This window comes from Saccostrea cucullata, unplaced genomic scaffold (genome assembly GCF_032062105.1).
Source record: "Saccostrea cucullata isolate Sc308-1 unplaced genomic scaffold, CSIRO_AGI_Scuc_v1 ctg157, whole genome shotgun sequence".
Lineage (NCBI taxonomy): Eukaryota > Metazoa > Mollusca > Bivalvia > Ostreida > Ostreidae > Saccostrea > Saccostrea cuccullata.
In genome coordinates this window covers 411,873-439,443 of record NW_026918429.1, presented here as the reverse complement: position 1 = coordinate 439,443, position 27,571 = coordinate 411,873, and the positions used below count along the sequence as shown (strand labels likewise).

The window sequence follows — 27,571 nt, the reverse complement described above, 5'->3', positions numbered from 1 at the left end:
TATTTTAAATATATTTTAGTAAAAGAATTTTCTTCCTAATCTTGTCTTTTTTGATTGAAAACTTTTATTAATGCTTGCATATTCTTTCTGCTCTGTACGGAAAATAAATAAAAATTTAGAGATATGATTCTCAGGATATAACCTTGTATACATTTTAAAATGCATTTTCTTTTCTTTCATAAAATATTCAATTTCAACACTTCCTATGTACATTGAGTAAAAGTAACTTTCTCATGTTTATTGTTATTCAAGTCTTTATTATTATAGTATTAATTCAGAAATAATATATTCATCAAGAACTTTTATCTTTCATGAAATTGCTTTATTAGTATAAAAATGAAAAGATGCCAAGCTACTGTTTTCAAACACCAATGTGAAAACACATTTTGATGGATTTTTAAATTGCATAGTAATGAACATAAACCATGCCACATTAGGACAATGTAACAGAGAACACTTTATTTCATTTAAAGAGGTCAAGCACATGTCAAAATTTTAAAAGTGGAAGTCTTAAATTTGGGGAGTTAATGCAGGTGTTGCCTGTCTCTGCTTATAGTAAAAATAAATCTGCTAATTATAACAAGCACTTAATACACCCCATTAAAAACAAAAATTTTTCTGATAACATTTCTTTTTATTGAAGTTTTTGAAACATTTCTTTATTGAAATTTTTTTAAAAACTTTATCATTATTTAGATTTTAAAAAAAAATTTAGAAAAAAAAATTTTCATGGAAATAAAAAAATACACCAAAAATATTTTGGAACATTCACTTTCCACTTTAAAAAATGTTTTTATGTGCACAGAAAGCTTACCTTTTTCACATCTGAATTTATTTTTTTTGTACTTTGCTTTCTCTCAATCTAAAAAAAATTAAAGAATCAAAGATTACAAGGCTCAATTGTTATCTATAAAGTACCTGTTGGTAATTCTTACATCACATTTTTTTTCTAGTCTGCATCTCAAGATCATTATTCAGGCATGTTTCATTTAATTAGAACTTACAGTTACTTGGAAATGGACCTGCTCTAAAAACTTTGACCTGTTCATTAATCTAGAAAATGTAGGTCAGTTCCAACATCCAAAGAAAGTCTTTAAGAGTCTATTATTAAATGCAACATATATGCAAGTTTAACCATAACAAGCCTTAAATATAACATCTGAAAAAAAAAATCCTGCTCCTTTCATCTGAAAAGTGTAGTTCAGTTCCAGCATCGTAAGCAAGTCTGGTAGTTTCCATCCCTAAATGCATCATTAATGCAAGTTTTGATCAGGTAGGGCTTATAGTTCTTGGAAATGGACTTGTTTTTTAAAACTTAAAACTTTAACTTGATGCCGAGATATCACCGACATGGGGGTTATGGCATAAGCTCATCAAAACTTTGTCGATGTGAGATAAAAATGAATTATTACATTCAATCATAATAGAAAAATACTTCGTCTCTTGACTTTCATTTTCCTTAAAAGTGTGATAGTACATGGCACATCTCAAAATTCTTCTGAATTCTAGCGAATATAGGTAACTAATAAAATATCTCACCTGAGATGCAAGATCAGCATTTATTTGAGAACTGAATTTGTTCAGAGCCCTTTGCTGTGGTTTCTCTGTAAACTGTTCTCTAGAAATATACCAGTAAACTGTCATGCATTCTCAGACAACATGGACATTTTATTTATTCCTTAAATCATCCTTATGTTAACAAATTTTCTACTACGTGTACGAGTACAGTATACAAAAAAGCATGTAAAATATATTGCACATGAGTTTTTATAGTCTTCTTACAACATGCATTGGGAAGGTGGGGAATAAACTATGGCTTTTTTTGTTTGTTATTACGTAGAATTTCCAATGTCTTGCTGAAAAAAAACAATCACCTTTGCATTCTCAACTCTGCCCATGGAATTTTCACATATGGATTCTTTTACATTAACCTAACATTTTGACATCTTGCAGTTCTGTCTAATTTCTTCCTAATTACCAAAATTACGCCACTTATTCATAAATTTAATCAAGTAAAAATTACTTTGTGTTTTGTATCAAAGACCCATTGTTGCATATCATAAATTTATCTAACTTTGATAGTATAGTTTTTTTTTTCTTACTTGCACTTGTTTAATGTTTCTGTAACACAGTGCATGATGACATCAAGGTCTGTTATATCTTTCTTCCGACGAACACCATCTCTGCCTGTCCACATATGCATGACCAGTTCTAAATGAAAATGTGTAGTCAATCCAGACACATTCACATATCATTAAAACCTAACCTTGCATCATTTATATTTAAAAGAAATAATTCATTGAGCAAATTAAAAAAAGAATGAAAAGCAATGAGTCAAATTGCAGCAAATTATGCAAAGTATAATATTATTTTTGGACTACATCGAAATTCACAAGATAATCTTCTTAACAACAAATAATCAGTGATACATCTTTTACCTGTGCTTTTGTCTCTGATTTTCTCCTTTTTCTTCTTTTTGTCGGAGACATCTGTTATGATAACTCTTGGCTTTACAAGCTTCGCTTTGGATTGTACCAACGGAGTTTCCACTGTATACTAAACAGAATTTTAAAGTGTTTTCAGATTTTAGACAAAAATTGACATAGAAACACTTTCAATATCCTGAAAAATTTGTAGAAAAAAAAATAATAATACAAAATGGCTTTAAAAAAAAGTTTGGGTCGGGTGCATTTTCAGTGGGTTGGTAGGCAACTGCAAACAAATAATATTTTATTTTAGGCCTCATTTATTAACACAAAATCTACTAAATCCTAAAAAATATGACATAGGGTAGGGTGGTGTAATTTCGACCATCTGGTTAATTTCGACCGTTCATAAATACCTTTAAATATTTTGTATATGGCATATAATTGCGTATGTACATTTAATATATTATGCAAAAAGAAAATGTATTTTTAATATATTGTGTCGATAATAATTTTATATCCATGAGTGTTATTAAGATCGTTGTAGGAAAATAACATCCAAGAAAAGGCTTTATCATCCGAAAAATTACAGACGAGTATAGTTTTAGCCACTATGGCGAATTATCTCCTCAGAAAAATCTTGTACGGAAAGACAATCAGTGGATATCCCTGGTGTGACATTTAACAAATATGAATTTGAAAAAATTCATACCCTTTTAAGAATGTATTCGCTTTGACAAAAGATTTGACCTATAGGAGAGAACAATTTCCCAGAAAAATTGACATTGTATAATTAATCTTTATTTGTTGTTTTCTGATACAAATATACCTATAATCCCTATTGTCCGCCCCTATTAATTTACGCCCCCTACGCGGTCTTTTTCAAATTGTCTACTGAAATTTGTCCAAGTGACAGTGATCAAAATCATCCAGAAATTTTCTACCAGTAATGAAGAAAGTGAAAATGAAACTTTGTTATTAGGTAACTCATACATCAAATATTCTTGAAAGTAAAAGATTTTTAGAACGACCTAATCATGTATTTCTGATGAAAGTTAAAAAAAATTCTACAAAAATTTTCTCCTTGTCGATTCCCTAATGCCAAGTGGGAAAATTAATATATAGCATATTGTAATTTAAAGGAAGGACAGCCATGTTTTTACTCTGTTATTTGTTTTTTTTTTCAATAAGATTGTAAGTTAAAATATGACATTTATTAAAACAAAATTTTAACATCTTATAAAAACATGACCGCCCCTTTTTCTACTGCAATTTTGTATGTGCCCGGGGCGGTTTTAATTAATGATTAACGGTATGTCTAATTTTTCAAATTTGTATTTTATACCTAAAATTTATTATTTATAACTTTACAATACACCTCCAAAGTTGGCCTCAACACCATTTTGTAGAGAAAGTTTGATTTTTGCATGAATTTTGGCCTACATGTACTAGCAGGTGGACAAAATGAAATTGTGATATTTGGATAGGTTTGGATGTAAGGATTAATTAAAGATGGGATTTTTTTAGGGGTGAAATTCACAAAAAACCAGCAAAAAATAAGGAAACCTGATTTTGATAATCTGCTTCAAATTTATACCGGTAAATCGTATAGTCAGACTAGGTCAGTTGATATATATGCTGACTATATTACAGTGTGCACACTAACATTTTAAAGTCGGGGGTTCGAATCCACCTGGTACCACACTTTTAAATTTTTAAATTTTCGACTTTTCAAAGCCAATTTTATATTTTTTTTATAGCCTTGTGTATTTTCCTTCAATTATATATCCTTTATGCATGCCCATCTTGATATAAGAAACACGAAAGAGATATCAAATCATGAAAATCCAATGTACAGTTGTCAGTCAGGTGGAGCAAACCTCAGTATAAGGCCTAAGCACACTTTCTCCGAGGACAAGAATAACTCACTCTGTGTTACTTAATACAGGTACATTTGGCAGCATTGAGCTGCGATGAATGTCAATTGTATATATTCCTTAGGATTTAATAACATTGATTTTGGCTACATACATATCAGTAACTGTACTCCCTCGGATTTGATTTAGGCCTATATAATTTGCATACATTAATGGAATGTTTTACTACATTCAGGGATAAAATTGCCTAAACATAAAGAATAGAATTTCAGAGGCAGTAAACACTACCATTATGCTTATTGAGAAGTTATGACAAATATCAATTATTACATTTTGAGATAACAAACTCAGGAAATCAATGAAAGGGTTCCCCATACCTCTACTCGCTGAAAAAAGATTTAGGAAAAACAAATTGTTATATGTGTTCAGCCTAATGCCATTAATCAGAACGGAAATCGACAAGGTTTTTGTAGAGAAAAAAACCAATCCCGGTCCTATATGTCAAATTCCTATTTATAATGAAGTGATCCTTTATAGTATTTAGTTTTTACAAATTAAATTGCAAATCAGCTGAACAGAAATCGACCGAAGTTATCCATACATGAATACGGCATCAGTGGGTAACTTTGACCAAAAAAAAAAATGATGCAATACTATCTGTTACCAGAAAGAATTCATGACTGTCCGTAAAAAAAATTAGGATAAGTATTGTGTACATGAATACTCGGTAGAAACTAGTTCTACAATAGTGAAAAATCATTTCTTTTCTTTACATGCGGTTTAGATGCCTGTACGTGTACATTTGTACACGCGATGTCTTTGAATTAGATACATTTTGAAAATTGCCATCTTTTTGTCAGTATTTTTACTAAATCTTTTATGCTCCACAGCAGAAAAATTTAAATTCATATTTCTTTTTACTATAGTAGAGCTGACGCCAGTTATTTCCTTTATATTGCCCCATCGGTCGAAATAACCCCGTGTGCGGTCGAAGTTATCTAACACACATATTTCGTAAATTGAATGCATTTATTTTATATGATGACCAATAATTATATATAAAATCAAAGTAATCTGAAAGATAGAAGGTATTTCGAAGGAAAAAGGATCCAGTAAAAGTTGTAAAATAACATAACAGTGACATGCTTTAACAAATCTTAAGTATAAAAAAATAATTGGTCGAAATTACACCACCCTACCCTAAACTTTATTCTACTGCAAGTGTGACCATGTTACTGATTTTACAGTTTTAGTTAGTGCATCAGCTCTCCTTAAAGGCTACTCCATATTAAAGCACTTAAGGTCTTGTGGAAACTTTTCCAGTGGTTCAACTTCAGTTTTAGAGAAGTTGATATAATGTTAAAACTTTACATACTAGCAGGACAAATATACTATTGCATACGGTTTCATACTATTCAAAGCCCAATCAGAAAAGCTCATCTGATTTTTTTCTTCATTTTTTTGCTTAGGCAAAGTTTTTTTTATAAGGTAACATAAAGACAAAGATATCCAGAATTCATTCAAGGAAACTACCATCATTCATTATAATGTAGTACACAGAGAGACAAACCTGAATGGCCGACTGTCCTAATGTCTCTGATATTTCTTCTGTATCCTGTTTCTTTTTCTTAACTGGATTCAAGGTTAACTGTTTCTGTACTGAACCCTGGACTTCATTTCTCTCATTACTTCTGTCCTGTGCCCTTCTCTTTCTTGGAGATGGACTCTTTCCTGCCACTACTTCACTGCTCTGTACACATGAAGTGTCTGTTCTTGTTACATTTTGTCTCCTAACTGACACAAGTCTCTTTTGATTACTTGGCTCTGATTTGTCCTGAACTTGTGAACTGTTATTATTTTTGGTACTTTTTCTTCCGTTTGGGGAAATGATAAGTTTTTTACTTCTATTAGAAATGTCCTGACAATCAGCTACCTCTTGTTCTTTCTGGTGAAGTTGACTTAGTTCCCTTGAATTGACTAAGTTGTCTCCCTCTTTTACTTCACTTGATTGATTAGCGAAGACAGAACTTGACAGTCTTGAGTCCCCAGCATTGGATTCAAACAGAATCTCACTGTTAGAGCTTGGATTGTTTTGTGTACTTTCATCATCTGCTGGTGACTCTCCACTCTCTTCACCAGAGTTGTCTTTCTTGCTCTGGTGGTATGAGCTGTTGTAGTGTTGTGAATCCTGGAGATAATCTGGGCTGTGAAGATCCACTCTAGGGATTGAGACCTGCTGCTGATGGAGCTGAGATTTTCTGGGAGATGAATAATGTTGAGATGAACCTGCAACATTAACTCAGTTTATACCATGTTATAATAAATTCATAGCAGAGTTTTTAGTAGCTATGGTCTTTTCTTCTTACTGCGGAAAAAATTCTATGGAATGAATGTGCAGTTGTCCAAATTTTCTCTTCGCCCAGTTTCAAGACAAGCAAGTCATCCCTGCAAGTTATTAAGTTATCAATGGACAATTTCAGATTAAACCTGATAAGCAATCTAAAATTGTTTATACATTTAGTACTGAATTCTTCAAATAAATTACTTGTGTTCATGAGCACTGGTACTGGACTTCCTCTGATAACTTGTCTTCCTCCAGGAAGATGGATCACCTCTGGTCTTGGTGACGTTATAATCTCAGCACGGGGACTTATCTAGAGAAGGAAAATAAAATAAAGGGATTTTATTAATACTTGAACATACATAATAGAACTAGCATATTAGCATGTGCATGACAAATTGACAAAATGTTTCTCCTACAATTATGACTATTATATTTCTACTCAAGACTTCTGACCCATACTCCATATCCACACAATTAGACAACAGCTGTACAGCATTTTTTTTTTGGGGGGGGGGGGGGGGGGGGTCATTTTTTCTTGGATCTCAGCAATGATTTGTCAACTACCTTCTATCGTATATTATGGATACCAGTAGAAAATCTTCCAATTTTTTTTTATATCCCAAACTCATGTTCTCTTACTCATTTATAGCTGTCATTTGGGTATTCAAGGATTACCACTATTGTACACTTTTCAGCAGAGAATGAAAGGTGGAATCAATACACCTTACCCTAGTTCTAAAGTCTTCCTCAGATGATGTTGGTTCATTTTCCCAATCTCTAACAAATGTCCATTTTCTAGCTTGTACTTCCCTTTGTCTATTTGAAGAAAATATAATTATAATACATGGTGAAATAAGATGCACCTAGTGATACAGTCCTAATGTATCTCAATATATAGATGCAGAACTGAGCATTATGGTTTTATGTTTTATGCTTTGACCATAATACTTCATATCCCATTATGCTAATATCTAAAATTAACTACCTTTTACTCCCTTATTAATTTTAATTTTTCTGATTAATGATATATGGTTAATTGGTTACTTCACCAGGTCCAGTCCAAAGACTATTTCTACCTGCGTAGCTAATATGTTGACGGTGCGACCGTTAGGGCGAGCGCAGGTACTTACCCAGTTTTCATTTAAATCGGACTCGTCAAACCGCTCGTGAATTTGGTGTGTATAAGACTATGACGTCACATGACGTCGTTTGCATGTTGCCGAAGCCTGAACCATGTGAACAGGGCTGATTTCAATCAGTTTATGATTATTTTTCTGCAATAAACAGAAAAATTCATTAAATCAAGACAAGTTTATTTTTCTTTTAACTTTTGTCGTTATTCTCGCGAGAACATGGCTTTAGCGTTTGTGTACGAAGCGATGCATTGTGGGTCAAAATTACTGCGGAAAAAATTCTATGGAATGAATGTGCAGTAGTCCAAATTTTCTCTTCGCCCAGGCGTTGTCGTTAGAGCTCGCAGTTACAAGTGTCGCTTTGCGATGCTCAGTATTAATAGCTACGTTAGGTATTTAAACCTACCCAAAGTACCTGTTTTTACCTACTTTCTGTATCAAACATGATTTTTGAAAATTTTGCTTCCAGTGACCTTGAACAGCGTAACATGGTTGAATACCATATTTTCATACACACACTAATGATGTCATGGGCAATCTTTGTGTGAAAAAATGATTACATACCAAGTTTATCAATTTTACATAAGTTTGTATGCAAAATTGATAATATACAAAATAATCATTTTTTGGCCAAATTTTTGTCCTATCCATCATCAGTGTGACTGTATGAACTGTGCCACCAAATGACCTTCCTGGTTTGGTCATGACACACCCTTAATGCATGAAAGCAAAAGTAGGTAAAAATAGCTACTTTAATGTCCCTCTGTAAGAAAGATATGGACGTAGCTATGAGTAGCTACATAGGTAGAAATAGTCTTTGGACTGGACTTGTTCACCTGTTCATGCTGTGCTAAATTACCACCATGTAGTATATGAATTAGTAGGTAAATAAAGCCCAGCAGAGTTCTTGAAATCTTTCGGTCCTGTCGGCAAGACCGATAAAATCAACCAAAGACCGATTATTTTGCGTTCTGTGTCAGTCAAAATGACCGGTAAATGTTGACAGAGGAACTTGCGAAAATCTGACAAAATTTCGTACAAATTCCCTATAACGTCCGATCGTAATCTTTCAAACTCTTTTCTGCAATCTTGTAATGGCTTCTTCGATGAACGCAAGTGTCAAACTATGATTGGTAAACTGATAAAACAGGTTTGTTGACGGTGCTACGGTAAGCCAAGTGAGAAAATCAAACTAGATTAAAAACCTATGAAGAAAATCGACCCCCGAGATAATTCAAAGAAAATTGACGATCAAATCAGCATGAAGTGTGCAGTGTTTATTGAAACAGGGTGCACAATGTATTGATAATCAAATCAAACAAAGTTTTCATCTTTTTATTGAATTTTTTGGGACTGATAGAAATCTGTCTGGACTGATCAACTTCACATGGCAGTCAATCCAAATGACTGACAGTGAAAAAAATATTTCAAGAACTCTACTCAGCTACTGTAGCTAAAGCAGTAAATGTACTGATAAGTGATTGTACAGTATACTGGACATTTAGTCTGTTGGGAGCTTTACATCCCAATAACAGGTCTGGTACAATCTTTTGATTTAGCTATTATACAGTTATGGAATGGGTACGAGGGAAATAGCAAATTTATAGTTCCCCGAGGGAGGAAACTATTTCCCTCGGCGGCTTCGCCACCGAAAGAAATAGTTTCCTGCCGAGAGGAACCATAAATTTGCTATTTCTTGAGTTCACATTCCATAACTGTTTCATTATACCGAAACAATCATAGGCGATTTAATTTTTTTTTTACCAGACATTCCAACATTTAAAAGAAACACTGTTGAGGCATAATGATTACAAATGCACACGGTTTAACAGATTGTATGATAAGTAATGCATAGTGTCCTTAAACAATTAAATTATTTTTAAAAAGTATTTTCATTGACATTTTGAAGAATTATTGTTGTCTTCATTTTGCTAGAATTCAAGTATGATTTTGACATCACATGTTTTGACGTCATAGTTACATTGCTAATAACATGACATCACAGACTCGAGATTCCTTTAATGCTTCGCCCACTGAACACTTTGATTGGTTAAAATTACTAATAAATATTCATGAGGGAGTAGTCCCAGGGAGTAGCTCTGATTTTCCAGGGAGTAGTCTTCACTCTTCAGATGATGAAAATAGTCTCTTCTCGGGGAAATAGTTTTATGGTATTAATTTTATATAGAGTAATTACAGTAGAGGTATAATAAATAACTTTATTAAGCTATTAAGAATAGCTTGATTAAGCTATTTTATCACACTTTTTTCTCAAATGTGTTATTTTTTCAGCATGCCAGTTTCTCAGTTTCACGTTCGGCATATATGAACATTCGCAGAATTGGTCGCATCCGTTCCTATATTAGTGACGAAGCATGTAAAGCTCTAGACTAGTTAATTCCTTAGTAACATCTAAACTAGATTACGGCAATGAATTGCTATACGACGTTCCTTCCCACCACATCGCCAAACTTCAGAGAGTGCAAAATTCTGCTGCAAGACTAATTACACACTCCAAAAGATCCGATCATATAACTCCAACTCTAATCCATCTTCATTGGCTCCCAGTTGAATACAGAATCCAATATAAAATCCTTCTGTACACTTTCAAATCCCTTCGCAGCCTATCTCCAGTCTACATGAGAGATATCATAACTGTTTACAACCCGCCATGATCACTGCGTTCAGAATCCGCACATCTTCTCTAGGTACCTCGGACACGCACTAAAACATATGGAGACTGTCGTTTAGACAAGGCCGCATCTAGTCTCTGGAACTCACTGCCTTTTAAGCTTAGAGAATGTGCTTCACTGACTTGTTTTAAAAAGGATCTTAAAACACACCTTTTTAAGCTAGCCTATAATCTGTGATTCTCTTTTAAATATAAATATGGTTTTATAATTAGACAGTGACATCTTGACTACTTTTATGTACATGTATGTATTATATTATATGATTATATGTATTTTCAATTACTATCTTTTTATATATTTTAATTGTAAAGCGCTTTAGAGGACTCAAATCGATAGAGCGCTATATAAATTTTATATTGTCCCCCGCTTGAAAAGTGGGGGATATTAATTTGGGTCTGTCCCTCCATCCGTCCGTCTTTCTGTCTGTCTGTAACGCTTTCATTTCCACACGATATCTCGAGAACCCTTTGAGCTTTTGCAATGAAATTTTGCATAGCAACTCCCTATGGACTAAAGAGGACCCCTATAGATTTTGAGGTCAAAAGATCAAAGGTCAAGGTCATAAATTTGCAAATTCTCTCTGTTATAACACTTTCGTTTCCGCGCGATATCTCAAGAACCCTTTGAGCTTTTGCAATGAAATTTTACATAACAACTCCCTGTGGCTTAAGGAAGACCCCTCTTGATTTTGAGGTCAAAAGGTCAAAGTTCGAGGTCTTAAATGTATACATTCTGTTTGTGTGTAACACTATCGTTTTCGGGCAATATTTAAAGAGGATTTTGAGCTTTTGCAATGTAATTTTATACCAAAAGTCCCTAGGACCTCTCTCACCCCTCTCAAAGTGTCCCACCCCATTTGTTTTATTAGTATTTATTGTATTACATGTCGCTATTTTTAGCACAGGGGCATGAGGAGAGTTATTACGTATAAAACAAGTTCTCGGCGGACTTTATATTCTTATTACATCTATTAGAACTGTTTAATAAAGGATAAATTAGACACCATGCATTGTGTAAAATTTTGACAATATATTGAACGTGAATATATACATGTATGTGACTTAATCTTTGTGTATAATTTTCGCCATGCTAAAGAGGCTCCATGGTCTATTGGTATGTCTCTCGCTTCACATGTGAGGGGGCCAGGGTTCGCATCCCGGAAAATCCGATTTTTTTTTTTTTTCGAAATACTTTTGTCTTACTAAATGATATATATCAAATGAAAAATGTTTTCTTGTACAAACTCATAAAATCATCATTACAGTTTTAATAATTGAACCACAAGGAACCACAATTTAACCACTTCCACAAGGAAACCATGCAAATAAACCACAAGTGAAACCACAAGGAACCAATTTACAATTATTAAATTTTTTTACTCTTAAAATATTCATTACAGTACTATTTTTAATAATATGCAATTTATCCAAATTTTTGCAACTTTAATATTTTTGTTAGTTTTTTTTCAAAATTAAAGCAGCAGTGCATTAAAAAAAATATGGTATACATGTACAACACAAGAGCGAGGCCTCTTGTTTCTTATAATGCTTTCGCCTATACAATTATAAACATAGGTAATCAGAGATTAATAAATGAATGTTGTCTTTAAGTAAGGCAAAGTCACACAATTAACCAACAAAAAGTTTTCCAAAAATGAAAATATTTTTAAAAGCAATTTTGATCTGATACTTTGAAATAGACCTTACATAAAAAATTTATACTACTTCTTCTTCATGAAAATGTAATAAAATCCAGGATCTGAAGCAAATTTGAGAGTTTTCATCTCTTGATGCAGCATTTGTGCAAGTTTGGTTTATACAATGTTATATAAGCCTTATAGTTTTTGGTAATAGACCTGCTTTTTACCTTGTTTATTATCTGAAAAATGTATGTCCAATTCAGCACCCCCAAGTCCATTAGTGTGCATCCTATTGTATCATCCATGCAAGTTTGTTTATAGGGCTCATAGTTTATTGGAAATGAAACATGCATCAAAACTAACATTTTCACTCATCCACAAAAAGTAGGTCAGATTCAGCATCCGACAAGCCTGTTGACATCCTTAGATGTATCATCTATGCAAGATTGGTCATTAAAGAACTCATATTTCCTTGGAAATGAAACCTGCTTTTAACAATGTAATTTTATACCAAAAGCAAGCCTGGTAGTGTGCATCCTCTTGTATCATCCATGCAAGTTTGGTCAACATAGGGCTTAAAGTTACTTGTTAAACCTGCACCCCATTTGTTTTATTAGTATTTATTGTATTACATCCATGCAAGTTTGGTCAACATAGGGCTTATTTTTAGCACAAAATTTTAACCTGTTCACTCAACTGGAAAATGTAGGAGAGTTATTACGTATAAAACAAGTATCATCCATGCAAGTTTATCAACATTCTTATAGTTACATCTAAATGAGAACTGTTTAAAAAACTTTAAATGTTCACACCATGCATTGTGTAAAATTTTGCATCCTTAGATATCATCCATGCAAGTTTGGTCAATATATACATGTAAAATGTGACTGTTAATCTTTCCAAAAACATTAACCTGGTACATGTAATTCCTTTGCTGAAATTGCAGCATCTGAAACTTTGTCTGGTACAATAAAACACACTAAAACCATCTTCCATGCATGTCTAATCAGTATAGGACACAGAAGTAATTAAAAAGAAAACTGCTCCAAAAAACTTAACCTTAACCTGGGACGCCGACGCCGTGGGTATCACATAAGCTCCCCCCAACTTCGTTGAGGTGAGCTAAAAATTTTTGAAGCATAATCCATTAATTGTTACCCTGTAAAAGATCCATAGAATGACCAACTTGATATTTATGTAATGAAAACAAGATAAAGAGATGATTTAATCCCCAAAATGTACCTTTAAGGAATGAAATGATCATTGATTAACTAATACAGTAAAACTCAGTTATTGTGAAGTCCTAGGGACCTGTGAATTTAATTTTCTATATCCGTAATTCTTTATAACCGTATAAAATCATCATTACCGTGTAATAAATATTCCATATTAAAATCATCTAGAATTGTATCAACACACAAAATTTTTAACAAAGAAAATGTTATCAGTATCCAATTTCCTTTATATCATATCGCATAAATTGGGTGGATTATCTTCACTTAAAGTAAGGTTCGACATTATTTTAATTATTCTTTAAAATTTTTTAAGAATAAGAATGACATTAAATTGAATATAAAGAGAATACCAAAATAACCGCCCCCTTTTCGAAATTTTCTAAGTGCCCAGGGCGGTTATTAGGGATTATACGGTAAAGGGAATTCGCAATATGCATGTTTTCCTTCAAGAATTACTACCAAATATGTTAGGGAAGCAAATATTACAAAACAATTACCTTTGATAACTAAAGTTTTATTGTGAATTGAAATATATATACAATTCCATTAACAAAAATAAGTCAGTTCAATTAATCAAATTTTGAGATCTTTGAAAGTTCGTTATAAAAGATGTAAATTTCACCTTGGTCAGTTTGCTATATCCATAAATTGGAATATATCAATATTTTGAAATTTTACAAGGATTTGTAAAGAATTTTGCATGTATATCCGTGAAATATCCACTTTGTACTAAACCAAATATAGTTAGTCTGCATGGCTATAATCTCCACTCCATAAAATTATTTCATTTTATCATATACACATGTATGCTTCTATTAATCAGGTTTGAACATGTTTTATTTAGTGATAAAACAAAAATAGAATGCACAGCACCTTGTCCATGTAAGTACTTACTTGAATGACAAAAAAATCGTTTTCCTTTATTTAAAGGACAGTTTTTAAAAAGTTAATAATCTAATACCTATTTCCAGGCCTTTTAACAAATTTTAATTTTTGTATTGACTTAATGCATTTTTTATTTTATAAGCATGCCAAAATTTTGACAGCTTGATGCTCAGGAGTAAGGAAAATGATTTTTAAAATTGCATTAATTTTGATGGTTTTGGTCCCACACCTCAGTCCCTTTTGGGTAAGAGATTTTGAAATCCAAAAGTTTTGCTCCCCTTTACGCTTTGTATCCATAATTAGTCGCAATTGGATAGTGAAAAATGGCGCATTAAATGGTTCAAAAGATCAATCGTGGCGCACAAGGTGCGCATATAGCAATTTGTGTGAGCAATGTTATGCATATAAACCATATATAGATTCATTAAAATTAAATTAAGATGTCCTTGTGGTTTCATTCTGGTTCCTTGTGGTTTCAATGTGGTTCAGTCAATTGGTTAAACAACAAATCTCATTACAGTGTAATAAATATTCCACATAAAAAGAATCTTCTACACACATAATAAAGAATAATCAATCAAACCTTTATATCATATTGAATTTTATTTGTTCAATATACTTCAATTCATTTGTATGGTAGGGTGTTCTTTTTCCTTTCCAAAACTTGTTACAATAATTTGTGCAACACACCTTTGAATACCGTGCATGTAAAATCCACTAACCAAATTGCGTCTCCTTGAGAGACTTTGTACTCAAAGTTTATAAAGGTTTGGGGCTATTGATGAGTGACCACACAGTTACTTCTTGAATGAAGTTATAAAGGAGGTCAGTTATGGCCAACAGGATAATTGATTGGTAACAGCTAGTTCAGCACAATGAGAAGCAATCATACTTATCCACGCAGTGATTGGGAAGGGCTTGCGCCACGCACCATAGTCGCATTGAAGTGAAAAATGGCACATTAAATCAATCAATGTCCTTTGGTGCGCATTCAATTTTTAGCCGATGTTATTAATAAATTTTGTGTAAATAATAACGTAAAGCATATATTAAAACAACAAACTTTTGGTTGAAGTTTGTAAAATCCTTTAAACGAAGCACTTACATGAAGTTCAATACTTCATTCATTTGTATGGTAGGGTGTTCCCTTTCCAAAACTGTTAATTTTAACACAAAATACGGGTCAGCATTGTTCTATAGTTTAATAAAAATATTCCTACGCTCATCCCCGCCCGCCCCGATTTTATACCCCCGCCTCGATTTTTTTTATTTCTGTTTTTCCTCGTCTTTGTACCATTCTCGGTTTAAATCCCACGTCACATGATTTTGACAGTGAAAAGATTGTAATATATGTGTATATATTTTAAACAAGGGTCGGTTGAAAAAGATTGGTAATGATGTGAGGTAAGAGATATAATTGAACCTTTATAACGACTTTTTTTGATGGTACAACTGTGCTCGGCCCAACGGTCACACCGTAAAACATATTATTCTAAGAAAGTTCCTTAAGTTTAAATTTTCTGTATTTCATGCATTAAAAATCAGATTCAGTTAATTAAAAACATGTTTTCTCTCATATTTCATATTTGTTTGTCACTTTGTTATTTCTTAAAATGGCCCTTCAGATTATATTGATGGCCCATTCATTTTCAAAATGGCCCATCAAAAATGTTGACAGTTGCGCCATAGTCCCATTGACCATTTTGGCCTTCCCAAACACTGTCCACGCCTCACCGCACTCAAGATAAAGCCCAGTTACTCAAACAATGGAAATTCATCTTTTGCTTAAAAGTATTCAACAGCAGCAATGTTAAAACTTTTTATGATTTAGGCTGTATTTTTGATAACCCATAGTACACAGGTCCAGTACAATCAGTTTAATTAAAAACACGTGTTTTCTCCTACCCCAGGTAGCTTTATTTAGCTATTTCAATGTAACTTTTTTTTTCTTGGAAAAGAGACAAAAAATCGCAGTTAAATGACTATATATTTATACTAGGGAGACTTTAAAAAACATTCCAAAGCAGAGATAGTTTAAACATCGCTGTGTTTAGTCAGTTTAGAGCAAAACATGTAATTCCATTGTTTGGTTATCTGTCCGTGCGGTGAGGCATGACTGAGTATGATTACTTCACATTGTGCTGAATAATTACCGACCTATTATCATGTTAACCAGAACTGGACTTCTTTGTCAATTCATTCAAGGAGTAACTGTTCTAACTGTCATACATAGCCCCAAAACTTTCAGAACTTTGATTGCAATTGCAAACAAGACATTTCTTCAAGGGGAAATTTTCATGAATTGTTTTCAAATGAGTTCAAAGTTGAAAATGATCACTGCATCAAAAAGATAGTTTTTGCACATCCTGAGAAAAATGCTTTTTTATAGAAAGAAATTCATTTGGTAGGCAACCTACCTGTATTTATGATAATTCTACCTACGTAGCTAAATGTACTGATTGTACATATATATGAATTGTCAAATATATGGGACTTTTTGTTTATTTATAGCAAAAATCGTTTTTTGTGAAAAAATGAATATTAATAGCTTTATTAAGCTATACTGAATAGCTCAATAAAGCTACATAGCTTTTTAAAGCTATATAGCTTAATCAAGACATTGTGCTGGACCTGAATAAAGAGCTATTATATAGTATTAATTCCCCTAAATGAGCCAGCCAGGAAAAAGTCAGCAAGCTGTTTGAAAGATCATTTTTTTCCTATCACCTGATTGTACAAGATTTAACAAAACACTTAACAGTACTTACGAAAATCTTGAAAATCTCAACATTTTGTGTTTACGAAAGTCAACTTTCCCGCTATGAAGTTTATCTACCTCAATTTCTAGAGAGCTCTTTTTAATAGTAAGTCGTTCATTGTTTGGTCGTTAAAAATCCCAATCTTTTTCAATAAAATATTGCAGACTCCTGTGTACCTGTGTACTTTACAATGTTTTCACTTTTCATATTATTATTATTATTTATTAAAATAAACATTCTGTCCTTTGACTGTACCCCAAAGCGTAAAAGACGGACGGATGGACGTACATTCCGATCATTATACCCTAACTCCCACTTTTCAAGCGGGATTATGATAATATTTAATCGGAATCAATGTTAGAACGTTTTACCCTACAAGATATGAACATGTCTAATACAATAGTACTTACTGTGCGGAATTTTTTTTAAAGTTGGTAATTCCAACTTTAATCTTTACTTTTCTAACTTTAATCTTGGATTTTCCAGTCAACTTTATTTTGAGATCTTCTAGCCCCTTTTCTTAGTTTTTTCCCCTTTATTTTAAACCATTACCAACTTTATTAATGAAAATGTAATACACTGAAATAGACTGGTTAGCAATGAATTTTCGCAACCTACATGGGTGGATGGAGATGGGAGGTACGAAGGGCGGACGAGCCATAGGAAGATATAGTATAAAACTTTAATAATGCTTAATATACAAGTACATTGAAATAAGTCACTAACAATATTATATGTTGGCAAATTATTGTATTATTGGGGGGGGGGGGGGGTTGGACACGCCACAACGCACCCCCCCTTTCGGCTCCTACGCTATGCACTATAACATGATTCCTTCTAAAATCATCATTTCATAATAAAATTGTATCTTTCCATTTTAATTACATGTATAAAACGGTAACATGAGTTAAGCTACAAATTATCTCAGACAATATAATACATAAAACCGTATTAAGTTGGAAAAGCCAAGATTAAAGTTGGAATTTCCAAGATTAAAGTTGGAATTATCAAATTTAAAGTTGAAAAAGCCAAGAGTAAAGTTGGAATTACCATCTTAAAAAAACATTGCACTTATACGCTTCCGTAGTAGTGAGATTAAAGCATCTTTCATTCATATTTATTGTATTTTTTAAAAATTTAATATAGACAAGAAATATCCATCTTGTAGTGAAACCTACATACTGATGGCAAATAATAGAATTTAAATCATTTAATAAGATAGGTATCAATAATCCAAACCCTCGACAGTTTAAAACAAGAGGCCAAGGACATTCACGGCAACCTGAGTACTACTGAGTATTTTTAAAAAATCGCTGAGCATGCAGAGAGTAATTTCTCAGAAATAATGCATTTTCACTATCAACAATATATAGAATCACACCCTGGCTCCAGAACCACTGACCCAGAGTCTTGAATTTAGAAAAAAAAAAACATGAGAGGCACTCTTGCTCATTAAAACGATGACTTGAGTTTGTTTAGTATTTATATAAGAGGAGAAAGGAAGATTTTCAAAAAAATATTGCATGTTAACTTTTTAACCAAAAGACCCCATTTAAAAAAAAAGAACCCCTGTCACTGTGACCACAAATTTGAATTTTTTTCCTTATAAAGGCAACCTTGCTCATTAATTTTCTGCTTATAATCAAATAATACATTTTCGCCATAAAAAAAAGAGCCCCACCCTTACACAGGAACCCCTCTCCCTTTTCATCCGTAGATGATGTTTGCAAATTAATTTAATTGAAATGGTTCAGTAGTTCCAAAGAAGCTAAAAAATATAATGTTTAGATTTTAACAGACGATAGACGACGCACGAGGACGGACAAAAACAGATAGCAGTACGTCAACCGAGTGACTCAAGTAACTTAATTAATAAGTAGTTGTTAATCAAAATTCTTGTCTTATTTATTCATTTATTTATCATCATCATATTAAATTGATTTCATTAAAATAACAGCATTTTTTAAATACATGCATAACCAAAATTTTTTTTTAGAGAAAATTTTATTACATATATAAGGATTGTGATTCCAACCAAAATTAAATGTTAAATCAACACACTAAAATGAGAGCATTATACCAATTTTTGCCATGCCATCTGTAAACTTCTAAAGCAACATGTACAAATACATGTAATATACTGAAAAAGGAATATTAAATCGGAAACATGAAACTGACTCTTTATTAACATTACACGAACGAGACACGACACACATAAGATGGAAGTTACCTATATATACTGAAAGGAAAAAGAAACGCAGGGTAGCATAATTGTCGATAAAAATTTGACCACATGACCGAAAATTACGAAAATTAGTCAGATTGGAAATTAAGTTACTGTGCATCAAAATCAGTATCCAGAATTACTCAACCGTAAAATCTATGACGTCACGTAGGGAAAACGCTAAAAAGCCCAAAACACGTGCAATTTGATAACGACGTGTCTGTTCACAAATCTTGTTGCATTATTTGATGCAGATGAGGTATGCACATTGTTTTTCAATATTAAGAGACATTATGAATTTATTGCAATCATGGCACAGTTTACGGAAGTTCAGTTGGGTCTTGTTTTCGAATTGCCTAATTAATGAAAAAGGCAACAACAGTTTACTAAGCATTCTCTTGTAAGTTTTCCCCCATAAAACTTTTTAGCCGTTGTCAGAGAGGGTGTGGAGTGGATTTCAATCAACCGTGACGCTGACGTTAACGCGAAACAGAGCCATGTAACGAGCGGGTTATTCATCCTGCTATCTCTTAAATCGCCACCTTACTACCACAAAAACAGCCATTTATAGTGTACCCGATTATAATCATTACATTCATAGGAAATTTGAAAGAAAACAATTCCGCAATTTGGTTTTTTGAGCCAGTCAACTTACTGTTGTATTCCTCTCACTGGCGCATGCGCGCGTCGTTTGACTTATTTTTTTGCGTGGTTACCCATGCTAAATATAGCCAGGGTTTGAAAAATAAACACTCTGATGAAATTCCATGCAAAGGAGAAAAAAGACTCTGAGATATGCACGAGATGGACATTGAAGATAATGAGAGTTTTCAATTTTCCCTTTTGGGGGGTATCGTCATTTGAGCTTCAATAACTCATGAATAATTACACAAAATTATACGAGAATTTGGTTATATCTTTTTGAAAGATGATTTTAAAAGTAAGGTAAGAAAACTAAAAAGTATTTTAAGAAAAACAAATTTAATTCACCTCAAAAGTTTACCCTGCGTTTCTTTTTCCCTTCAGTATATATGACAATTAAAGACACAACACGTTAATTGATATCATACATCAGATTTCTTAGTTCACATGATACATGTTTTGTAGTCCTATAACCACCGTCGTCTTTAGAACACCACTCCTCATCAGGAATCAGGAAGGCAATCCATCATTTCATATCCGGTCATTTTTGTTTTTATTTGAACCGAAGTCGGTCTTGTATGCCCTCAGACAAAGGTCTCTTTTGCGTTTTTCTCAGATCTAGACCTATGCTTGCGGACACGCGTTTTGAGTACAGGTTGCCTAAAACAGAATTGTGCACAAATTTAATTAATAAAATTTCATACAGTGCTATTGTGATTGATGTAGTTTTAAAACTGTGGTTTTCTGATATTTTTTAAGCTGTTGTTTTTTCATTGTAGGTTCAAACATCATAATATTCGACTAAAAATCTTTATTTTATCTGAGGAAAACTTATTTGACTTGAATACTTACGATTCCATCATTTCTGATACAAACACATTCATTTCCACAATTGTCAATTGATATCTTGGTCCCCAGAGGTATAAACTGATTGAATGCATCGCATCCTATGAGAAATTAAAACATTTACAGCAAACAATTTATTATTTCTTGTTATAAATAAACATATACATGTAATATATGGTAATTTTTTAATTGAGTGGCGGTAAATGCAGAATGTTGCAATGATGTAAATGGTGTGAATTGCACAAAATTTTATTTAACCAGAGGGTTTCAGGGTGTGATGTGTTCTGTCTTCCCAAATTTTTTTAATTAAAATGGAAAATTTGGTAAATAGTCATAACAACAGAATATTTATCTTAATAAAAAATGTGGGAAGACAGTTCTTTCAAAATTTCTTATGGTGTACCTCAAGGGAGACCTTCCATGGCCCATTTATTGTTTTTATATTAAGTAAATGAAATGCTTTATAATTAGTACATGAAAACAATGACTGCAATCTTATCCTATCAAAATACCGACGACAGTGGCATCTTAAATTCAAATAATCTCCGCGATAAACTTGGTATGGTTTTAGAGAGATGCACACAAAGGGACACAGACAAAAAGTCATTCCTTCTTAGAAAACAGTCTATTCAGTCTATTACATATATTTGGTCTTAGCGAAAAGCAAAATAAAATATTGAATAAATCAGTAATATAAATAAAACTCAGTTTAAATTCAAATGTCACATTCCTGTCATCAAATCTGTTGAAATTGTTTAATATCCGGGTATAACAATTCACAAATTTCTAAAACGAAATCTCATAGTGGATAAAATGGTGGCTTAAGTAAATTCCAGACTGAAGTTTCTTTATAGAACCGACTCAAAGAGCTCAAAGTTTTTCATGGGAGGGTAGATTCACATAAAAAGAAGCCCCAAAAAGTATGAAAACTGCTCAAAATAATAAAAGAAACGTATTATACAAATTGTGGGTCGATATTTAATAAATAAGGATTGGTACCTGGTTGACATTGGCATGTGACTGAATCTACCCAATCAGGACATAGGAAATTCCTGTTGTATGTACACTGATTTCCAGTTTGACAGTCATCACTGCAAAGCAGAAAGGGAAAAATGAATTTCATTTCATTATATGTTTTGTACGTTTGTCAAATATATATGCTAGGGATGTCAACGAATTCTCGACTATAAATCGAAACAACGTATTACATTTACATTATATAGATTTACCTCGTTTTACAAGACTGAGTGTCGTTTGCTACAACTACTGGAGGTAGTGTCGTTCCTTGGACCATGAAATTCCCAGTTTCATTTCTGTTGTTTTGAGGTTCGGAGGATAAGACAACATTCTGCCTTGAAGTTTCAATTATTGTGTTGCCATTTGGATCGACACTTCTTGAAACAGCACTGTTTCTGGTCAGAGAACCAGTTGAGGGTGGTCTTATCCCGACATTATTGGTAGACGCTACTCTTGTTTGGAACCCAGAACCTCTGGATGCTGCGTCGCCGAATGTTCCGAAAGCAGAGCTCTGTGGGTCAGCTGATGTTCTGGATGATGTTCCTGCATTCATACTCACAAACCCGCCCACTCTAGTATTCTGTTGTGAATTTCGCGGAAGTCCATTGTTAAAACTACTTCTAGAAGGATTATTTGGACCTTGCATAGTTCTAACCATTTCCCCTCCAGTTTGTGGGTTAGAGTCAGGATCAAATCCTGTTATCGGCGACTGACTATCAAAGGCTCCATTATTCCGAAGGGGAAAATTTGAGAAAAATCGTCTTTCTATTGACCCTCCAGTTTGAGAATTTGATGTAGGATCTAATCCTGTTACCGACGACCGACTAGTTAAGGGTCCATTATTTCCAAGAGGAGAATTTGAGGAAAATCGTCTTTCTATTGACCCTACAGTTTGTGAACTGGAGGCAGGATCAAATCCTGCCATCGATGACTGGCTGTTAAAGGGTCTATTATTTCCAAGAGGAAAATTTGAGGAAAATCGTCTTTCTATTGACCCAGGATTGACGACAGCGTTAGAGTTAGGGTTGAAAATGTTACTAGAGCGAGACATTTGGCTTTGGGAAGGTCTTGAAGCATTTTCAGCTTGTAAGCTGGAAACCGGATCAAATCTTGTCACTGTGGACTGGTTATTAACATTGTCAGTAGAGCCCACTCCTCTTTCAAACGTGTTTGAGTTACCATTATTTCCTGTGAAAGCATTTGAGGAAAATCTTCTTTCTGCTGAACTAGGATCCACAACACCATTACTGTTTGAGGACAAACTGCCTGTAGAGGGCATATTTTGACTTTGAATAGTTCCAAACACAGTTCCCCATGTTTGTGTGTTGGATTCGGGATCAAATCCTGTCCCCATGAACTGACGGTTAACATTAGCGGAACCTGTAGGTCTAACAAATGAGTTGGATGTTCCCATATTTCCAGGAAGAACACTTGAAAAAGATCTAGAGTTTTGAACACCCATGATTTGTGGTACTCTTGTGGAATCTGCAGAGTTTGGAAAGGAAACAAAACTATCTCTATTCCCTGCAACTCCATCTCCAGTCAAAGGATCCACATTTGCATTTAAATTGGTGTTCATTCCATTCATTCTATTGTTTAAATTGGCGAAAACGCGGAAGCTAGAAGCATCTGGTATACGGGTATTGTTAATTTGTGACCTATTATTTGTGTCGCTTTCATTAGGATTGGAGATAATTCTCCTGATAGTTGTTGTCTTTTTTATGAATCTTCTAGTACTTGAACTGCCAGGTAAAGGTGCATTATTTTCTGTTCTAGATCTTTCCAAATTTGTCTGTGTCTGCGATGATATACCGTTACTCGGATCTGTCATACCCGTTCTAATTGGATCTAAATTAACTGTATTTCCACGTACTGCTGCCTCGTTGTTGGTTGGGAATATTTGTGAGGTAGTGGGTTGGCGCGAAAATCCTGTGACTTGTGCCGTTGTTCGAATTCTGTTCGGGTCTCTTAAATTAGTTCTACCTGGATCATTAATTGCAACATTTCCATTAAGCTCTCTGTTGGTTGTGCCTGGATCGTTAAATGCAACATTTGTATTAAGCCCTCTATTGATTGTGCCTGGATCGTTAAATGCAACATTTGCATTTAGCCCTCTATTGATTGTGCCTGGATCGTTAAATGCAACATTTGCATTTAGCCCTCTGTTGGTTGTGCCTGGATCGTTAAATGCAACATTTGCATTTAGCCCTCTGTTGGTTGTGCCTGGATCGTTAAATGCAGCATTTCCATTTAGCCCTCTGTTGGTTGTGCCTGGATCGTTAAATGCAGCATTTCCATTTAGCCCTCTGTTGATTGTGCCTGGATCGTTAAATGCAACATTTCCATTTAGCCCTCTGTTGGTTGTGCCTGGATCGTTAAATGCAACATTTGCATTAAGCTCTCTGTTGGTTGTGCGTGGGTCGTTAAATGCAACATTACCGTTTAGCCCTCTGTTGGTTGTGCGTGGGTCGTTAAATGCAACATTACCGTTTAGCCCTCTGTTGGTTGTGCGTGGGTCGTTAAATGCAACATTACCGTTTAGCCCTCTGTTGGTTGTGCGTGGGTCGTTAAATGCAACATTACTATTAAGCTCTCTGTTAGTTGTGCCAGGATCATTTACTGCAGCATTTCCATTAAAACTTCTGTTGGTTGTGCCTGGATCATTAACTGCGACATTTCCATTAAGTTCTCTGTTGATTGTGCCTGGATCATTTACTGCAACATTTCCATTAAGCTCTCTGTTGGTGCCTTGGAAACTTTGGATGCCTGGGTTTTGCTGCGAGCTCACCATAGAATTACCGCGTCTGGAAGGATCAAAGGAGACCATTGGTAAATTGTTATTACTTCCAACCTCTGGCAAGTTGTTTGGGAAATTGATATTGGAATTTACTCCAGGTTGATTTCTGGCTGTTGGGAGGTTTGTGTTAAAATTAGCTCCTGGTTGATTATTGGTGCCCGTCGCTGAAGAGGCTTCTTGGAAAGTTGTTTCATCATCATTATTGTTACCGTCCACAAACATAATTTTACTTCCTCTTTGGGAATTGGTGCTTGGTTGTCTTCTGGTAATGTTTGACACAGGATCCATTCTTACATCAAATCTATCGTTTAATGGGTTAACTGGAGCTACTGTTGATCCTACTGTAGAGAGAGTATTTTCAAAATCCGAGCGTTGGAGATTAACAGACTGAGGCTGCACGTCAACAGAAGTTCGGATGATGTTATTCATATCTACCTTAGAGCCTACTATATTGCTATTTCCATTTATAACTATGTTGGACTTGTTTTTAACCTCGGACACCGAGGTTGATGGGCGACTTATTTGACTGTTGTCAATACTATTTCCATTTTGTGCAATTGCTGTGGCGGCCTGATTTCTGGCTGGGTCTGCAAACACTGAAGGCATGAATTGCTGATTCAAAGGATCGATACCCCTGTTTGATCTAGTTTGAATTTCTGTAATGGTAGTACGAGACCTTGTATTTGGATCGTTGGAATTTCGACTAAAAATTGAATTAGAAGGGATCATCATTCTTTCATTTGATGTCCTCGATACTGTACTTATGCCACTTGGTCCAGGAAATCTAGACAGAATATCATTTGGATCTACCTGCCCTCCATTAGCTCTAATGTAGTTCCTAAAGTCCAAATCTAGTTCATCTGAGGGTGATGTAATTTTTCTGGTGCCATCAATTTGATTAATAGTTGTTGCTGTGTTTACTCTTACTATCCTCGTTTCATCATTTCTTCCAGAAGGATCAGTTAATATTTGTCTACTATTACTTACGGATAACCCAGTCCTAGAACCAGTAGCAGGAATGCCAACAGCTGGAGACCCACCAGTTCCAATAGCATTGTCTTGTGCCGTATTAGAGAACTGGGTTGGTGTAAACATTTGTTGAAGTTCACTCAGAGAAGGAATCCTTTCTCCGGTGTTTTCGACAGACACTGGCTGACGTTGAATAATGTTATTGGGAATGGCATTATTGGAGACACCGCTGGTAAGCACGATTCGATTCGGTGAATTGTCTGTTACCGTTGTGGTCCGACTGGAGCTTGGATCTGTGTTCGAATTTCCAAAGACTGTATTTAAAATCGCACTGGCATCAAAATTTTGTGGATTTACACTTGATACAGAATCAAACGAATTAAGTTGTCCATTTACAATCATTTGTGACGATGTACCATCATTAGAGTTGCTGTTACTAAAGCGTGAAACAAACGATGACTCTGCAGCAGACGCAGGATTCACACCTTCCGGTACTCCTGCATCGGAGGTTATTAAACCTGTTGCTAGGCCATTTGCTATCGAAGTTGTGGTGCCTCCTAGTAATGCATCCTGGCCAGTCAATGTTGTAATTAAATTTTGACCCTCTAAAGTGTTGCCCGGATCACTCAAAGTAATTAATCCTCCATCGAAACCTGACTGCCCCACGATACTAGCTGTGTCAGTCGTAGCAGGTAATGTTTGAAGTGAATTTGAGAATCCGCTTAAATCAAAAGTGGTTGGCACTGTTTCACCACTCAAGGCAATACTTCCAGTTCCTGCGTCAGATAAAGTTGTCACAGGGGGAGAAATGATAGGTAGTGGTGGTGGTCCAGGAATGGCGGGAAACCCGGGAGGGCCTGGTAAGAGAGTACGTACACCTGGTGGAGGGGGTCCAAATCCTGGAAACAGAGGCGGGGGAGCCCCAAAACCACGGAATACTAACGGGGTAAATCCTTGTTCAACGGAGAACTTAATGAACAAGAACAAAAGTACGAAAAAGAGATTCCAACAGGTTTTTAGATATTCCATGGTGCCCAGGACAAAGTGATTGTGAAAGAGTTCTGGAATGTGTAGATATGGTGCCTCGGGATGTTTTATGGCGCTGTATTTATCGATGAATGTGTTAAAGGATATGATGATCTACTAAACAGCCAGGGTCAGTGGCGATACAATATGAGACTTTATGGACAGTTTTATTGCAAAACGTGTATTGAACACAGAAGTTTTTAATGTTATGTATGTGTTATTACTTATTGGTATAATATACTGTTTCTTTCATCTGCACAGGTGATAGCGACCATTCAATTCCCAATCACATTATGCAGTATTAAAAAATATTTTTTATATGTCCTTTCTCCTTATACTTAATATGCCCCACATGAACTCTTTATCATTGTCACTGATGGACAAAGTGCGGTTTTACCATAACATTTATTTTTGTTTTATTTTATTTATTTCAATTTTTTTTTTTTTTTACAAAAATTTAATCTAATGATGCTGTTGTTTATTCTTTACAAAAATAGACATGTAAAGAACAGGAGGGTGGAAAAATCTAATCTGGAACTTTTTATTGGGAGGTTCCACCTTTCAGGTACAAATATGTCTGGATCTAGGTTTTTTTTAATAACGATGTTAAAAAAATATATAGACAGATAAATCGGATCTAACAAAATGGTCGTCTGTACTGACGGCTGGGTCAAGGAGAAGTCAGTGTTTTTCGTTTTTGATGGACAGCCCAGTCCCATTATATATATTACATTACCATTAATATGACCATCGTTGTCACAAAATATCATTTTATATAACGTAGTTTATACAATGTGCACTCTACAGCGTATGATCTAACATTAATACTTTATATAGGTTAAGATGTTCCTCAATTTTGCTGGTTGGAACAATTTGCTAATTTTGAAATAAAAATCTTATATATTGATTTAATAATTTAATATTGTATAAATGTACAATTTTCTTCTTATGGCATTAAAAGTGTAAATCTTGACACCCCCAAAATAACTTTACAGTTAAGTATAATAAGATATAGACTACGTTCATTAAAGTAACATTAAAAATTCAAAACGATTTTAT

At 34.2% G+C, this 27,571-nt stretch overlaps 1 protein-coding gene across 1 annotated transcript; it reads right to left on the bottom strand.

The window, feature by feature from the left end:
• Positions 1-35: 35 nt before the first annotated feature.
• Positions 36-26,515, bottom strand: LOC134265469 (uncharacterized). Its single transcript, XM_062747677.1, has 11 exons — positions 25,512-26,515; positions 21,933-25,463; positions 21,703-21,794; positions 20,710-20,804; positions 6,849-6,957; positions 5,874-6,589; positions 2,439-2,556; positions 2,103-2,211; positions 1,540-1,618; positions 815-862; positions 36-92 (listed from the first exon to the last, which is right to left on the bottom strand). The coding sequence occupies exons 1-11, from the start codon at positions 26,513-26,515 to the stop codon at positions 36-38; spliced, it is 5,958 nt and encodes a 1,985-aa protein (XP_062603661.1).
• Between the last annotated feature and the right edge of the window lie 1,056 nt (positions 26,516-27,571).

What these genes read in the sequence shown, in the direction of transcription:
- LOC134265469 (XM_062747677.1), bottom strand. Translation starts at nt 26,515, where the DNA reads ATGGAATATCTAAAAACCTGTTGGAATCTCTTTTTCGTACTTTTGTTC. An exon ending in ACTCAGTCTTGTAAAACGAG is followed by an intron (nt 21,795 to 21,932) that starts GTAAATCTATAT and finishes TCTGCTTTGCAG; the next exon opens with TGATGACTGTCAAACTGGAA. An exon ending in TAAATTCAGATGTGAAAAAG is followed by an intron (nt 93 to 814) that starts GTAAGCTTTCTG and finishes TTTTCCGTACAG; the next exon opens with AGCAGAAAGAATATGCAAGC.